The 18,330-nt window shown below is 38.5% G+C and overlaps 1 protein-coding gene across 20 annotated transcripts in view; it reads left to right on the forward strand.

The window, feature by feature from the left end:
• The window catches only part of Mllt10 (MLLT10 histone lysine methyltransferase DOT1L cofactor), a 137,855-nt gene that overhangs the window by 12,257 nt on the left and 107,268 nt on the right, over positions 1-18,330 (forward strand). For 2 of the 20 annotated variants that reach the window (XM_034509686.2, XM_076939558.1), the window contains exons 1-3: positions 3,390-3,604; positions 11,837-12,042; positions 12,467-12,517. The exons of 10 other annotated variants lie outside the window; for them this stretch is intronic. In XM_034509686.2, the coding sequence (XP_034365577.1) occupies positions 12,512-12,517 (6 nt within the window). In that variant the 5' untranslated portion in view covers positions 3,390-3,604; positions 11,837-12,042; positions 12,467-12,511. Of the gene's footprint in view, positions 1-3,389; positions 3,628-11,836; positions 12,043-12,466; positions 12,518-18,330 lie in introns of those variants that run through there. 8 more of the 20 variants (XM_076939554.1, XM_076939560.1, XM_076939553.1 and 5 more) reach the window with 5 other exon arrangements.

Genomic DNA, 18,330 nt, shown 5'->3' on the forward strand with positions numbered 1-18,330 from the left:
CCTGGGTTCAAGTTCAGGTTGTCAGGATTGCTAGCAAGTGCCTTTGTTTTTGGAGCCATTTTTATAACCCTAAATTTAAAAAATAAGAAATTCCCTTTAAAACCCAAGCCTAAATCTTTTTGTAGGCTAGGTGTGGTAGCCCACAGTTTGAATCCTGCCAGAAGAGGCAGAGGCAGGAGGAATGGTGCGTTTGAGGCCAGCCAGACATACAGGACAGCAGGACTACATACAGAGACCATATCTCACAAGACAAAGCAAAACAAACATTCTACATAGTTAATCCATATGGTCATCTGAAGATTTAATTTTCTTTTTATCTTTTTCTTTTTTCTCTCTTTTCTGTTTTGTCTGCCCTTTGTATGTGCGTGAGTTACTGGAGAGTGAGCCCCGGATCTCATGCTGCACATTAAGTCCGTGCTGTGCCACTGAACAAACACTCTGGTTTCCAGAACGTGTTCCTTTTCATTCATTTCCTTCCCGTCTTGCTTTCCTCTCCTTCCCATTCTACTTCTTTTTTCCTCTCTTCCTTTCTTTTGTCTTTCTTCTTTTTCTTCCTCTCACCTTCTTCCTTCTCTCCTCTGCCCCTGCCCCTTTTTGTCTTACCCTGTAGCCCATGTTCACTTGGAACTCACTGTAGGACCTAGATTGGCCTTGAATTTGGAGGCCATCTTGCCTCCAGATTCATATTCTCATTCATATTCTCATATTCTCTCTCTCTCTCTCTCTCTCTCTCTCTCTCCCTCTCTCCCTCCCTCCCTCCCTCCCTCCCTCCCTCCCTCCCTCCCTCCCTCTCTCCCTCTCTCCCTCTCTCCCTCTGTTTTTCGTGACAGGGTTTCTCTATAGCCCTGGCTGTCCTGGAACTAACTCTGTAGACCACGATGGTCAGGCTGGTCTGGAACTCAGAAATCCGCCTGCCTCTGCCTCCCAAGCACTGGGATTAAAGGCCCGTACCACCACTGCCGGGCTAAGATTTACTTATTTTTTTATTTACATGAGTACACTGCAGGTGTCTTCAGACACATACTAGAAGAGTGCATCGAATCACATTATAGATGTTTGTGAGGCACCATGTGGTAGCTAGGAATCGAACTCAGGACCTCTGGCAGAGCAGTCAGTGCTCTTAACCTCTGAGCCATCACTCCAGCCCTTGGATCCAGATTCTCAAGTGCTGAGATTATAGCCATGCACCATTGGTTTCTAGCTATGTGTGAACATTCTTTCAGGATTTAGTATCCCCTCCCCTGAGTGCTGGAGAGAGGTTGAGCTCAGGGTCTCCCCCATTTTAGGAATGTTCTCTATCACTGAGCCACATATCAAGACAAGATTTCAACCCAGATTACTTTCGATACTTTACTTTTTTTTAAGTGATTATTTGAGACAGGATGTCTTTACATAGGTAGCCCTGGCAGTCATGGACCTGCTGTATACCAGGCTGGTCTCTATCTACTGCCTGTGCCTCCCAAATGCTGTCAAGTGCACCACTGCCCTTGTGGCCTGGGATTAAAGGTATTGACGAGTGCCTGCCTAGTATACTCTTCAAGTTGATGACTCATTAAAAAATCTGAACTGAGATCAGAGAAAATGTTTTTGGGTTATTTCTTTGATAATTTGCTCATTTTTATAGTCATCGTTTGATTTTATTTATTTATTTATTTGGTATGCTTTTGAGTTTGGGCCTTGGACCTCCCTGAATTTATTTAGTGTTTTGTATTTAGCTTTCATTTTTTTCTTTCGTTATTCTCATGTGATACCTTACTTTAATTCTTCCATTAATAGTTGAAATTCTGTTTAGGTTTTGATTTGTTTTGGTTTTCTGAAATGTTTTCTTTTTAGGAATCTTTCCTTTTGTAGTGTCTGTTTTATAGTGTTAAAGAAATGATTAATTTTGACTCAAAGCCATCATTTCACGTTCAAAATTTATTTCTCAATGATTCGGTTGAAGCCAGGTGGGTGCTGAAGTTGGGCTGTGCAGTATTAGGAATTTTATGTAGTTGTTCATTTAATGTGCTCTCACTGTCCCATCTCCATTGTCTTTAGTGTTCTAGATTTGTCTTTTCGTTCTTAAAAGACAGGATCTTGCAGTATATTACTTGCTGGCTCTAAGTCGTTACATAGATAAGGCTGGTTTTGAATTGTGTCTGTTTTGCCAGTGCTAGTATTACAGGTGTGTTCCGCCATGCCTGGTACCTGCCTAGACTTCTTTTGGTTTGGTATCTCCAGACAATTCATCATTGCAGTTTCTCAGGACATGAGAGAAAATAGTAACCTGGTATCATGTCATGGGCAGATGGATTGATTTGGTTGCTTTTCAGGTGAAATCATCCTGATTTCACTCTTAATAGAAAACACTATCCTATATTCATGGTCCGTTGCTGTACATATGTGTACACATTGCTGTCCACGTACCTTGTGTTGGCTGGCATCTAATCTCCTATTTTCCAAACTATGCAATACATGGTGGATTAGTTTGGGACTTGTCTGTCTTACCCTTTGTGCAGTCTTTGTGTTTTCTTGTTTTGGTGATAGTCAAGCCCAGTGCCTGCTACATGCTAAAACATACTCTGTGCTACAGAGCCACAGTAGTGTCTCCTTTGAAGTTCTTTACTGCTTGTCTGTCTTACCTTTGTAATGTCCATTTTAATGTTTTATATTTGTGGCTTTATGCCCCTTTTAATCTTATTATTATTCAATAGATACTTGAAATTCTCCTGCCTCAGCCCTCTGAGTGCTGATATTTGAGGTATATGATACTATATTAGGCTTCTTTTAAGCTCTACCTTTAGAATTTAGTAACCCCGATGGTGCCTTATCTTTTATTTGTTCTTTTCTACTTGTTTTTTTTCTGCTCCACTCACAAATGATTCAGAATCTTCCCTCTGGTTTTACTTTCTTTCACATGTTCACCATTGGTCTTTCACCCTTCAATGACAAACTTCATAGAAGAACAAACAGTAGTCGATGTCTACTTTGCCATATTCTCTTAGTTTAGTGGTTGAGAAATAATGACTTGTCATTACAAACGATAGCATTTGAAATCTGCTTTTGCTGTTCACACTTTCATCATGGGCACTATCCACTAACACTAACCTTTGGTGACTATTACATAAAATTCTCTGAATAATACATTCTTTGGTTGCTTAGCATCAGAAAAATGATCGCCCTTGGGGATTTGGGAAATTTTCCTCCTTTTTGTTAGATACATGAAACACTTTGTTTTTCTTTTGTCCTAGCTACTATGTAGCCCAGAATAAAATCCGGTCTTTAGTTACATCAGCCAAATTAATCTTATTGTTAATATATTTGTTTTCTCTTCCTCCTTCCGTTGGGGTTAGGACTTTACCTCTTATCTCTGTTTCTCTGCATGTTGATTTCATTCTCTTATACTACAGACTCTCTACTACATGAGGCTGGAACCATGACTGCTGGCAGCTCTTGGCTTTCATCTTCCCAGCCCCTTCTACCAGGAAAAGGGGCTCTTTTGAAGAATCCTGAGAAGGACTCTGATTGACCTGTCTTGGATCATGTACTCACCATCCCTCTGGCTGGAGTGGGGAGGGTTCTATGAATTGCAACCCTCACTAGAGCTACATAGTTGGAGTCAGGGGTAAGAGCAGTTCCCTAATGCAGGTGGGTGGGCCCTGTTTGAAGAAAGTAAATATTGTGAACAGATGAAAAGTAGACATCATTCTGGCTTTTAATACTTTTTATTACATATAGATCTTTCACTGTGTACTGGCTTAAGTACTTATCTGAAAACGTTAAGCCTAAGTACATAGAGTATAATAGACATGTTCATTTACCCTTCAAACTATTATATTTGGTTTTAATCTTCCACAGGTAATTTTGCTATTATTTCAGTGACCAGATCTGAATTTTTCCCCCTATTTTGATTCTATTTTTGACATTGAAACCATTGTGTCAAGCTAAGTATGGTGCTGTGCATTAATAATCCTAGTTCTTCAGAGACGGAAGCAGGAAGATTGGAAGATTAAGCCCAGCCTCCATGATACATGAGACCTGATCTCAAAAAACCCCAAAACCAAATCAACCAGCCAAGCAACCAACCAACCAATAAAACCCCATACAAGAAAACTGTAGTGTCAAAGATCATTCAAATTTCATCATGATTTCCTCACATTGCTGTTTTGTTTTTACCTCAGGTGTTTCAGTTGCCTCTTTGGATTCCTTTTGGGATTATTTTCTTACTACAAAGGTTAAGCTATGAGATTGCTTTTCTTCTTATTTACTTATCTCATTCACAGGAAATTGAACATAGTTAATTTTCTCCTTCTGCTGTCACTGTTGTGAAGCCCTGATTTTTTTTTGTGGTCTAGATTATTGCAGTAGCTTTATTTAGTTATATAGATTACATTTTGTATTTGGGATTTGTATGTGACTGAATGCAGATGTCTGTAGATGTCAGCTCCTGGAACTGGAGGCACAGTCAAAATATGACCTATTGATGTAGGTGCTGGGAGTGGAACATGGATCTGTAAGCAACGTGTGCTAATAAATGAAGAGCCATCTCTCTTGTTACCCCGTCTAAAGTTTTACATTTTTGTAGTGTGACATTGTCTAAAAAATAAAAGAAACAAAAAATGTTTTTCCCCCTAAGGTCTAGGGATATGGTTCAGTGGTAGAGTATTTCCTTGTTATTACATGTGAAAGCCTGGATTCAGTTGTCAGCACCGAAAACCTACAACTTTCTATCTATCCAGTTCTATTTCTCAATGTTCTGGCCCTAAGGAAAGCAGAGTTTTGGTTGTTGATTTCTTTTCTGGCCCCTTGTGTAGACTAAGCTTGTCTCACACTTGAATTAGTACTTACTGTGGCCCAGCTCTGCACTGTTCAGTACTTTGTTTATGTGTGTTCATGCCATGCACTTTGCCACTCTTGTCTATTGCTCTCATTCCTAGTACTGCCCTCTTTGTCCCCTCAATCTTAGCTCCTAGGAAGAAACAGGATTGCTGTTCTTGTCCCTAAAATACCAGTTGTTTCTCATTGTTAAGTATTAGTGTAGGGCAAAAATGTTTTTTTCTACCTTTGTGCATGTTCACTAAAAGGAGAACTAGGGATATAGCTCAGTCATAGACTGCTTGTGTACATTGTATGAGGTCCTGATTTTGATTCCAGCACCCCTTCTTTTCCCAAAGAAAAGAAAAAAGGAAGCAGAGGAGCGTTACTTTTTTTTTCCCCCTGAGACTGGGTTTCTCCAGGTACCCCTGTCTGTCTGGCCTGGATCTTGCTGTGCACATGATTCTGCCTCGTCTCTTGAGTGCTGGGATTAGTATACAATGCCACCTCAGGGAAAAGTACTTTTTATGATGTACTCACAAAAATGCTGTTTAGGGGCTGGAGATTCCTTAGCAGTTAAGAATACTTGCTGTTGTTACACAGCACCTGGTTTCAATTCCCTGACACTCTTTTCTGACTTCTGTGGGTACTAGGGCTACAAGTGTGTAGCTGGACTTTGATATACAATGGTGAGTTCTTCTTTTTCCCACCTTTCATTCCCCTGATTTCACCTCTTATCACTAGATAAGAGAGAAAGAAGGATAGAGGAGAGAGAGAAAGAGAGAGAGAGATCTATGATTTAATTTATTTGTTTCTTCTTTGAGTATGAACAAACTGCAACCAACCCTCCTGAAATGACCACCAACCACCAAAACCACCAAACCTGCCTGTTCTGGCCTTAGCATCTGAAAAATTTCCAGATTTCCAAACATCGCACAGTTGCAGAAACTATTTGCAGCTGACAAAACCATGCTTCTGCTAGAGCACTAGGTAAAGGGTAGTATAGCTAGCTTCTGTGAAGCAGCCTCGTAGATCTATACCTGGGATTAGAATGAAAACATTCTTACAATATTTTTGTGTGTTTTTTTAAAAAAATAAACCAAAGTTCCAGAATTCTCACTACACAAGTGGTACACATGAGCATGTAGGTAAAATACCTGAAAAATAAAATTTTAAAAAAGTTTCTGTTTTTGATTGGTGCTTTGAGCCTTGATCAGAAAACTTTGTCTTGGCTTCACCTCTTCTCGCCCTCCGTCCCCCTTTCGTTCCCAGCCCCCCTTTCAGGTGAACCCAGTTGTTTCCTGGCAGCAGGTGGCTACAGTTTTCTTTTAGTTACATCCTAAAGCCTCAGATTAGAGCCTGTTGTCTCATATTGGACCCAAGTCTCTGTGTATAGTAAGCAGTGTATACTGAGCTACTCTACCTAGTTCCTCATATTAAAACTTTAAAAGAGCTCTTATTTCACTAATATTGTATGCACACTCATTTATGGGTTATAGGAAGATAATCTGTATTTCAACCTATTGGAGTTAATGAACTAGATATATTATTATCTAGTTAGTGAACTAACTGGAATTAATATCTAGTTAGTGAACTAGATATTATTATTGGTCAGGTTTCTTATTGTTGCCTAAGCCTTATTTCCTCACCTTCAAAATAGTGTATCACTCTCTGCCACATATGCTATGTGCTTAGATAGTGAGTGTATGATTTCAGTCTTTTTTACATTTTATTTTATTTTATTTTATTTTATTTTGAGACAGGGTTTCTCTGTGTAGCCCTGGCTGTCCTGGAACTCACTCTGTAGACCAGGCTGGCCTTGAACTCAGAAATCCGCCTGCCTCTGCTTCCCAAGTGCTAGGATTAAAGGCGTGTGTCACCACTGCCCGTCTTTTTTTTTTTTTTTATTTTTAATTTATTTTGTATGTTTGAATGTTTTTCCTGCATGTATGTCTTTGCATCACCTGTAATGCCTGAAGAAGTGGTGAGCCTCTATGTGGGTGCTGGGAATCCAACCCTAGTCCTTAGTAAGAATAACAAGTGTTCTTAATCTCTAAGCCAGCTGTTCACTCCCATATTTCAACAGGACTATGCTGACCATGAGATACACAGGCATTACTTATTTAGGCATACACATTGGGCATCTTTTAAAATAGTTACATTATTGCTTTGTCTGTTTATAAGTGTTTTGCCTGCATGTATGTCTGTATTATGTATGTGCCTGGTGCCCACAGAAGTCAGAGGAGAGTATTATATTTTGGATGTTAGGGATGGAGCTCATGTCCTGGACAAACGAGTAACAAGTGCTCCTAACTGCCAAACCAGCTTTTCTAGTGAGCATCTCAAGCCTTGTTTTTTCCTTTTCTTTCTTTCTTTTTTTTCTTTTTGAGAATTAGTGTCTCTCGCTGTGTAGCCCAGGCTGGTTTCTGCTCATGGATTTCTCAAATGCTGGGCTGTACATGATGTATGCCATCACTCCCACTTTCCTGTAGGAGTTTTTGTTTTTGTTCTTTTTAATTGAAGGAGAAATGTGAGAGAAATACATAGTGATTTGTTCAGGGTCACATGGAAAATCGTTTGAAAGCTGGGTGTTTTAAAAGTTTGGTGATCTTAAATATGCTATTATATTCTTTAGATTCTCTCCCTCCCTATCCCTTTGTTGTGTGTGTGTGCTGAGATTTGAACTGTTGGTCTTACACATACATATGCTCTATCGCCTAGCTCTTTTTTAGCCAATGCCAAGGAAAGTTAATAATATACATGCATATGTATTATCTCCCTTCAACTTGACATTATTTTAGAATAGAAGTAGAGTGGAATAGCATAGCATCTGTGTGGGAAGGTGCAGGTGTGTCATTTATTAGAACAGTGCTCTTTCATGGCTGGATCTTCTCATAGATTTATTTTACTAATTTTTGTCATTGTTTAAGTTCCATAATCCATATTTTGCTTTCTTTACTTTGAAAGTTAGGATGGGAAAATTTGTAAATATGAGTGGTTTTTTTTTCATGTTAACTTTTTTTGGGGTGTGTATGGTATGTTTTTTGCTGTATCTTTTCTCCTCTTCCTTTTTTTTTTCTTTTAAGATTTATTTTATTAGTGCATTAGTGCACTGTCTTCATGCACACCAGAAGAGGGCATCAAATTCCACTACAGATGGTTGTGAGTCACCATGTGGTTGCTGGGATTGAACTCAGGACCTCTGGAAGGACAGCCACTGCTCTTAACCACTAAGCAACTTTCCAGCCTCCTGTCTTTTTTTTCGAGCTAGTTCTTAACAGGTAGCCAGTAGTCTAGACTGGCTATGAAGTCATGAGCCTTTTATTTAGCATTCAGAGTGTTGGAATTATAGAGCTGAGACATTTACTTTGAATATATATATATATATATATATATATATATATATATATACACTTTGACTATATATATATATATATATACACACACACACACATATACACACATACATGTATATATTTGGATAAATATTTAAAAAGATTTTTGAATGCTAGAGGATTTTTTTATTATAAAAAAGTTTATTCATTCATACATTTATTTGGTAGTGCCTAGGGATTGAACCCCAAGACCTCAGGTAAGTGTTCTACCAATGAATTAAATCCTTGTTTCAAAAAAAATTTTTTTTTCCCCTAAGATAGGTTTCTCTGTGTAGCTCTGGCTGTCCTGGAATTCACTCTATGGTCTTGAACTCAAATCTGCCTGCCTCTGCCACCTGAGGGCTGGGATTAAAGGCCTGCACCACTGTTGCCTAGTCCCTGATCCAATATTCATTATCATCAAAATCATTATTGTTCTTGTTAACTATTTTTTGAGACAGGGTCTTATTCTGAAGACTTCATTGTTTAGAAGTCCTATGTTGACTTCTAGGTTGATCCTGAATTTGTGGCAGTATTCTTGACTGCCACCTGAGTGATGGTAGGTGTGTGCTTCAATGCCTGCCTGGCTTAATTTTTTTTTTTTTTTTGTTTTTTGAGACAGGGTTTCTCTGTATAGCCTTGGCTGTCCTGGAACTCACTCTGTAGACCAGGCTGGCCTCGAACTCAGAAATCCAAGTGCTGGGATTAAAGGCGTGTGCCACCACCGCCCGGCTCTGGCTTAATATTTGTTTGTACCTTTTTGGTTCTCAAGACAGGGTTTTTTTGTGAAGCCTTTACAATCCTGAAACTCGTTCTGTACACTAGACTAGCCTTGAATTTAGAGGTTTGCTGGCCTCTGCTTCCCAAGCGTTGGGATTATAGCTGTGCACCACCACTGATAGAGGACACTGGAGGAATGCTGCTTCTTACTGGCTTATTCCTCATGGTTGCTTTCTTATAGAACCCAGGAACACTGGTTCAGGGTGGTACTAACCACAGTGGTCCTCGCCTCCTCCATCAATTACTAATTAAGAATATGTTCTATAGGATTGTAAGTCCAATTTTATGAAGGCATTTTCCTAATTGAGTCTCCCTCCTGCCATAACTATAGCCTGTGTTGACATAAAACTATTGAGCACACATCTCTTCCTAAGGATAAGCTGTTTGTTTGGTCTGAACAATGTCACTGCATTAATGTCCTCAGAGCTGACCATTAGGTATTAGACAACCAAATGGTATGCTCTTCTCTGGAGTATAGTATTTCCTTTATTCTGGTTGTTGCTTTTTTAAATGTAATGGTCTGTTTCTGTTACAAACATCCTTTTATTTACTCTTATGTGTATGATGGTTTGACCAGTCCTGTACACATGCGTGTAGTGCCCATGAGGCTAGAAGAGGGGACTGAAACTGGAGTTACTGGATGTTTGTGAGCTGCTGTGTGGGTGCTGGAGACTAAATTGGAGTCTTCTGCTAGAGCAGCCAGATAGCTAGGTCCTAGCAAGTTTCCCTGTTTTCTTTAGAAATTTGATAAGTGCTTTGAAAGTTGTGTATATTTTCTCAGTTTTATTTTGAATTTTATGATAACATGACATTTTTCTTTACATTAAAGAATTTTATTTCTGATCTTGATTTATGATTTATGTTTTTAAAATCATGCTTTATATTCCTGTCATTTTGTTTTTTTCTTTTTTTAAAAGACAGGGTTCTCTGGTAGCCCTAGCTGTTTTGGAACTCTGGGAACTTGATCTGGTCTTGAACTTAAATGATCCTGCCTCTGCATCCTGAGTCCTGAGATTAAAGGCCTGTATTACCACTGCCTGGTTTTACCTTTTTTGATTCTGGTAGTTGATGTTCATTAGGGTGGTTTTTATGTATATTTATAATATTTTTCTTAATATTTAATTTTAGTTTTTATTGTGTGTATGTATGGGTGTTTGTGTGTTTGCCATGTGCTTGAAGTATTTGGAGGCTGGAGGGCTTTGGATGGCTTGGAGCTAGAGTTATAGGTGCAATGCTGCACTTCACTGTTCTGATACTAGGACTGGAGTTCAGGTACTCTGGAAGAGAAAGCAATCTCTCCATGGAGTTCCTGGCTGGGCTGGAACCTTCTACAGAAACCACACTGGCCTCAAACTTGGACTGGCTATCTTTATTCTGCCTCCCTGGTGCTAGGATTATAGATGTGAACTAACATGCCCGGGTGTGCTTGAGATGTGTTTTGTTTTGTTTTCAGACAGGGTCTCTCTATGTCCACATGTGATTTTATTTATAATTTTAACCAGTTTTTCTGTATTACCTCCTTTGTGGCTCTAATTGTACATCTGGCCTTTTGACATCATTGTAAAACTAACTGAAGTTCACTTTTTAAAGTTCCTTCTACTTAGTTTCACTTAGGTTATTGAATGCTCTTTGAGGATAGGGAAGATGGGTCAGTGGTTAAATGCTTATTGTATAAGCATAAGGGTCTGAACTTTGGATTCACAGAACTCAACAGAAAAAGCTAGCAATGCTGGTCCCAGCACTGAACAGAACCTTTAGGTTTTTAAGGTTCAGCAAGAGACCTTATCTAGAAAAATAAGATGGAGGGCCATGGAGGAAAACATCTGATACCAACCTCTGACTTTCATGCTGACATGGATGGGGTTTCCCTTTCACCCCCCCACATGCAAACATATGCATATACCACACCACATACAATAAACAAATAAATATTTCTAGGCTTTAGATGCTAGGCTTTTTTTCTGTCAAGCCTTGCAATATTCATGTTTATAATTTCAAATTTTTGTTTACTTTTTTAAAAAATTTATTTTATATATGTGAGTACATTACACTATCACTCTCTTCAGACATACCAGAGGAGGGCATTGGATCCCATTACAGGTGATTGTCAGCCACCATGTAATTGTTGGAAATTGAACTCAGGACCTTTGGAGGACAGTCAGTGCTCTTAACCGCCGGAGCCCCTTGTTTACTTATTTTAAAACAGAGTCTCAGGTAGTCTAGGCTGACTTTGAATTCCAGATATTCCTGTCTCTTCATCTCAAGTGCTAGGATTATAGGCATAGAGCACTGTGGTTGAAAACTTTAAAACTTTATATAATTACTTGTTTGGTTCCTCTTGTTTTCTGCTTATATGATAGTTATTATAACTGTTTTAATGAACTTATCTAATAGTTACCTGCATTTTAATATTGGTTTGATTAATTTTTATTTCATTACAGGGTAGAATTTCCTGCTTTTATATTAGTCTTCTAAAAATTTCCCTGGGAGCGGGGGAGTGGTGGTGGTGGTGTATGTGTGTGTATGTTTGGCTCTGTGCATGAGGAAATACATACCACAGTGAGTATTTGGAGGAAAGAGGACAACTTTTTAACTTTTGAGTCAGTTCTGTCCTTCCCTATGGGTTCCAGGTATTTAACTCAAGTTAATTAGTGTTGCCTACTGAGCCATCCATCCAGCCCACTCCTATTTCTTTTCTTACCCTCTGATGTGATGCTCTGGCTTTTGGGAGTATATATTAGTCGCTTTGTGTAATGTTGAATCTTGTTCCCTCTGATTCTTCTGGCCTTGGATAGGCAGGCCCTCATATGTAAGTGCTGATTTGGTATTCAACTAAAAGTTCTGGAATGAGCCTTTGTAGATTTCTTCATTTCTCTCTCTCTCTCCAGCTCTCTACTCAGTGCTGGTCTCCCTTGTGAGCTCTAGCCACCTTGGCTTCCTTGGACTCCCAGCTCCATTTCCTCAACTTGGGGAGACCACAGACCCTGTCTGGGTTCCAACCAGACCTCCTGTCTGGTTGTTCCTCGGCCTGAAAACTCTCCCAAGGCAGTAAGCTGGGCACTTTTGTGGCTGTGTCATGTTTCTTGTCTCTCAGGTATCATTGTGTTGTTTCTTGTCTAGTACCCTCAGTGCTGTTGTTTTATTCATTTTGTTAGGTTTTTATTATTTCATATAAGAAAGCCTCAAGCTCCTTTTATTCACTGCATCTTGATTGGAAGTCATGTCATTGTGATACTTTGAGTGTCCTCGTGAGCAGCTGAGCACAGTGAGCATGTTGTGGTTGTGTGTTGACCTCAGTTCTAAGAGTCCGCTCACAGCTCTAGCTTCTTTAATTTCTCTATCTAGTTTAATTTGTATAAGGTTTTTATGTGTTGGAGACAGTGGTCTTTGTTAGAGAAATGTTTTATAAATACTTTCTCAAATCTGTATAGTTTCACCTATTTATTTTCATAATTGTACCCTTAAGCAGAAATATTTAAATCTGATGAAGTCTAATTTGTCAGTGTTTTCTTTTATAGTTGTTGCTTACTGTGAGCTAAGACACTTTGCCTAACCCCGAAGTCATGAAGGTAATTTCCTTTACATTTTTTATTTTTGCTAATTTATATTTAGGTCTGTGATACATTTCACATTATATTTTTTGTAGGTTTCAGTTTTTGTATATGGCTATGCAGTTACTTTTGGATGAACCCTTTGTTCACTGCATTGCTTTTGTACAACATGTTGTATAATTGGGGCCCTTTCAGAACTTCACCTTCAATTGGTCTGTTCACCTAGCCTTAGTTTATCATGCTGTTCCAAATTTTGTAACTTTAGTATAAATCTTAAAAGTTAAAATTGCAAGTCTTTTAATTTTTTTCTCTTCAAGAGTGTATATAGTCTAAATTCACATTCTGTATACATACTAGATTTTCTATTTCCTCCAAAACATCAGTGAGATGCTATTTGCTTTGAGATGCAATATACTTTGGTCTGTACATCAGTGTTAGAATTGACATGTTAACAGTTTGAGTCTGTGTATCTGTTGTGTGTGTATGTGTGTGAGTGTGTGTGTGTGTATATATACATATATACATATATACATATATACATATATACATATATACATATATACATATATACATATATACATATATACATATATACATATATACATATATACATATATACATATATACATATATACATATATACATATATACATATATATATATATATATATATATATATATATATATATATATATATGCATGCTGGTCAGAGGACAATTTGTGGGAGTCTATTTTGTTTCCCTTCACTCTGGAGGTCTTGGAGATCAAGCTCAGGCCATTAGGTTTGTCAACAAGCACCTTTACCTGCTGAGTCATTTTACCAGCCTTGACCCTATTTTTAAAAATATTTTTATGTGTTATATTTTATTATTTTATTTTTGTTTATATGATCACATTGTAGCTGTCTTCAGACACACCAGAAGAGGGCATCAGATCCCACTACAGATGGTTGTGAGCCACCATGTGGTTGCTGGGAATTGAACTCAGGACCTCTCTAAGAGCTCTTAACCAGTGAGCCATCTCTCCAGCTCTCTTCTTCCCCCAACTCCCTTTTACTTTTTAAAAAAATGACCCAAACTGACCTTGAACTTACACTTGTCTTCAGTGCTAGGATTACTGGCTACAGTTTTTGCAGTTGTCTTGAGTGTTGAGATATGTATGTATCTCATGTGTATGTATACTGATGTGTATATATACCATTATGCTTGGCTAAAAATGCGATTTTAGTTATTCTTAGAATTGAAAATTTTTTTGAGATACAATCTTCCTTTGTATTCCTTGCAGGACTGCCATTCACTTATGTAGAACAGGTTGGCCTCAAACTTGGAGGCCTCTGTTTCATCTACAGAGTACAAAGATTAAAGGCACATGGCACCAAGCCCAGCATGCTTTTTATTAATGGTCTTGTTTTCAAATACAGATTTTGTTATTTGAAATGTGTCAACAGATCAGAACATACTGTCACTGAGAAAATTTTTACAATTCACTAGTCACAGAAGAGAGAGGTGGGCCATGCCACAAAATGTTACCTTTAGTGGTGCTGGCTGGGGTTGGCCATGTGGCAGAGGGGATAAAAGGGAAACCTACAGGAATGAATGGAAGGATAAAGGAAAAGAGTTGAGGATTGCTTAGTTGTACTTCTTTCTTTGGGCTATACTTGTTTCTGGGACCCTCAGGTAGGGGAATACAATGTCCTAGAGTTAAGGTAGGCTAAGAAAGTTAAGGGTATGGGCTCTTGGTTTGCACATAAAAGTGGTTTATTGTCTCTTTAAGAATTAGCTAGCTCTGGGAAAGACAGTGTTTTCAGAGTCATAGCATTACAAATTTAGCAGGTTCTGGTGCTTAGCATGTGCCTTAGATTTGACCTCTAAAGGCCTGTGAAAAAACCACAAAACTGCATGAAAACATAGCTAGGTGTAGTGGTTTCTATTTGTAAAGCCAGCACTTGGGAGGCTCTGATTGGAGGAGTGCAGAGAGTGAGTTACCTGAGAGTTTGCGTTGTAAATGGTGTTATTTGTTAAATGCTGTTTTTGTATTGAGATGATATATTTAAAATATTTTGTAAATTTCATGTTTTGTTTTAAAATGTTATATTAATCTTATATTTATGGATACATGTTTGTGATGTATTAATCTCTAATATATTGTTGGATTTAGATTATTAATCTCAATCTTTTTGAATTTAGGTTCAACAGGAATTTTATAATTTTTTTGTAGCTATTTATATTACTGGTTTTTGTTTTATTAATGTTTGAATTTTGTCCTTTTGGGACAGAGCGTCATTTAGCTCATGCTGACCCAGAAATACTTTTTTAGTTTTTAAGATTTGTTTTAATTTATATGTATGTATTATCTGCTTGCATGTCTGTGCACCATTTGTATGCAGGGTGCTTGCAGAGTTACAGATGGTTGTTAATCCCCATGTACAGGGAATTTAACTCTGGTCCTCTGGAAGAACCGTTGTGCTCTGAACTGCTGGGCCATCTCTTCAGGGTGCCCCGTCCCCCCATGATGCTCCTATTTTCCACATTGTAGGATTACAGGGATTTCTCATCACCCTAATTACTGGTTATTTTGTTATTGTTTACTTCCATCTTTAGGTTGGGAGGGCAGGCAAAGACTTTGGAGGGAAGTGAGGTTAATTACTTGTATAAGCATGGGCTGGAGTTGGTTACCACATGTCTCCCTTGTCTTAGAGGAATTTAGATAATGAAGTTAGCTTTAAAGAGATTTTCTGTTTTATCTTGTTTTAAGAAGTTGTGTTTTTTAAAGCATGTTACATTTTTAACATCTGGTTTCTGTGGTGATAATTTTCTTTTTATTTCCAATACTGATAAATTATGTCTTTCATATGTCCATGTCCTTGTATTATTATTGTTGTCTCAACAAGATTTTGCTATGAAGTTCAGGCTGGTCTGGAACTTGGTATGTAGACCAAGCTGGCCTTGAATTTGTGATGATCTTCTGTATCTTTCCCAAGTGGTGGAATTACAGTTTTGTACCATCATGTTTATTTTACCTTTAAAAAAGCCAGGCTTGCAATTTCAGCCTCATTATTAACAATAATCAACTTGGTTTTCAGTCTTCTCTGATTGTTTTCTCTTTCCCCCACTTCGTTATTTTATTATTATTTTTTTAGTCACCCCCACTTAAAAAAAGATTGGGTCTTTTTGTTTGTTTCTCTACTTATTTTTGTGTCTGTGGAGGTCAGAGAACAACAATTTATGGGGAGTTGGTTCTCCACTGTGTGGGTTCTGGGACTGAAGCTCCAGTAGCTTGGGGGCAAGTTCCTTTACTCTCAAAGACATGGTGTTAGTCCTTCTCAGTTCTTTCAGCCTTTTGCTCTTTAGATTGGACTCTGTGTCCTTAATTTTACATTGTTTTTCGAGTGTGGTAACAAAACATACTCAATGATTTAAATTATTTTAATTTCACTGTTTTGAGATATAAAGCTAGCATTCTGAATGAAGAGGCAGGAAAATTACTATTTTTTAAAAAAGATTTATTTATTTATATGAGTACACTGTAGCTGTCTTTAGATACACCAGATCCCATTACAGATGGTTGTGAGCCAACGTATAGTTGCTGAGAATGGAACTCAGGACCTCTGGAAGAGCAGTCAGTGCTCTTAACCACTGAGCCATCTCTCCAGCCCGGAAAATTACTCTTAAGTTCTAGGCCAGATAGCCAGTTCTAGGCTAACCAGAGCCACACAGTGAGATCCTACCTCAAATCAATTTTGTTTTAAAGTTATATGGACTTGTTTAAGTGGTGAATGTATCATGTTTACTTAAACAGTACTTGTATTATACAATGGCTCAAATTATCTGTCTCTTTGTTGTATGTGTGTTCATGTACATATGGAAACCAGAGTTCCACATTCTGTGTGTCTTTCTCAGTAGCTTTCCACCTTGCTTTTTGAGACAGAATCTCTCACTAAACCTTTTTTGCCAGTCAACTTGGTTGGCTAGTATAGCTCCAGGGATCCTTTGTCTCAGCCTTTTCAAAAAGTGCTGGGAATTACAGGTGTGAGCCATTATTTTAATGTAGTTTTGATTTATAAGTAATTTATATTTTAGAATTACTTTAATAATATACAATTAATGTTACTGTACAGTTTAAACATTTGAAGTGTGTAATTTCTGAATTTTTCAAAAACTTTTGTATTAACATGTATACATGAGCTGGTAAGGCTTAATGTCAGGCATCTTGAACCATCTCTGTCCTTCCCTCCCTCCCCCCAACTCCCTCTCTCTGAGGTCTCACTATGTAGTTTTGTCTATCCTGGAACTCATTATGTAGACCAGGCTGGTTTTGAATTGAGAGATCTGCCTGCCTCTGCCTCCTGAGTGCTGGGACTAAAGGTGTGCATGACCCATTTTTTGAGATGGGGTCTCTCCCTGAACCTCAAGGTGGACAGCCTGCTAGACTGGCTGTTAGTGAGCTCCTAGGATCCCTTTCCCCAGTTTTGGGATCTAGACTTGTGCTGCCATATCCAGCTTGTTTCACAGGGATACTGAGGATCTGAACTCAGATCCTTCTACATGCAATAAGACCATTTTACTGACGAATCTTCCAGACCCATTTTTTAAAATATTTTAATCAACATTTATTTACTTATCCATCCATCCATCCATCCATCCATCCATCGATCCATCCATCCATCCATCCATCGTACATGTGTTGTGTGGGTGCACACATACCACAGTGTGCTTGTGGAGGTCAGAGGGCAACTGTTGTGGGAGTCAGTTCTCTTAGCAATGTGGGTCCCATGGTTTGCTTGATTTTCAGGTTGTGAGGTTTGTTAACAGGCACCTTTACTCCTGAGCTATTTTGTGTGGCTCAATTTGTTTATTGTTGTCATCACTGTTATTATTACTTATTATTTGTGTGTTGGATGCATATGGTAGTGATGCCACAGCATCTGTGGAAGTCAGAGGACATTTTTGTGGAGTTGTATCTTTTCATATTTACATGGTTTCCAGAGATAAGAAAGACCTCAGCTCACCAGGCTTGCCAAACCATCTTGCCAGTCTTTCCCTTTTATTTTTACAAAGTATGTTTGCTGCTGATGAATTCTGCTTACTATTTTCATGTTAACTATTTGTTTGTAAGATAAGTGTTGAACAGAAAGAAGGAAGAATCAGGAATGTTGGATTTTTTTTTCTTCTTCACATATATAACCCATTTCACCCAGGCCTGCAGTTACCTAGTGTAGGGTGGCTCACCTGTTTGAGAATTCTCACCTCACAGATACTACCATAGCTGTGCTAGAGCCTTCTGAGTGATTATTACAGTTGGTTATTTGCAGATACAGATGGCATATATAAATATATAATTGTGTATTGACAGTGAGTGCTTTTTCTTTCAATACTTTATCACATTTATTGTTGGGGTCTCTCCTTCCCCCCCGATTCCCCTTCTGGTTTACTGTTTTTTAGAGAGGTTTTCCTGTGTAGCCCTTGCTGCCCTGGAATGTTCTCTTTGTAAATTCAACTGGGCTTGAGCTCTCTATAGTCCTCTTGTCTACAAGAGATGGGGTCTCTCCCTGAACCTCAAGGTGGACTTGTCTTTCCATGTGGAGAGTACAGGTATGCACTACTGTGTGTCTTTGAGCCTCCTTTCTGTTTGGTTTTGAGTCTCTGAACATTTCTTTTTCAGCATATTGTAGTTCTCCCTCTCTTCTTCCATCTCCCCTTGTTAGTCAGCAGTGCTTGCTGGTTTTCACAGTGCTAAACAGCTAAACCCAGAACCTGACGCATTAAGCAGCTCTTCACAGCCCAGTTACAGCACGTCGAGCTCTTGTCTGTCTGTCTGTCTGTCTGTCTATC

Source organism: Arvicanthis niloticus, chromosome 8 (genome assembly GCF_011762505.2).
Source record: "Arvicanthis niloticus isolate mArvNil1 chromosome 8, mArvNil1.pat.X, whole genome shotgun sequence".
Lineage (NCBI taxonomy): Eukaryota > Metazoa > Chordata > Mammalia > Rodentia > Muridae > Arvicanthis > Arvicanthis niloticus.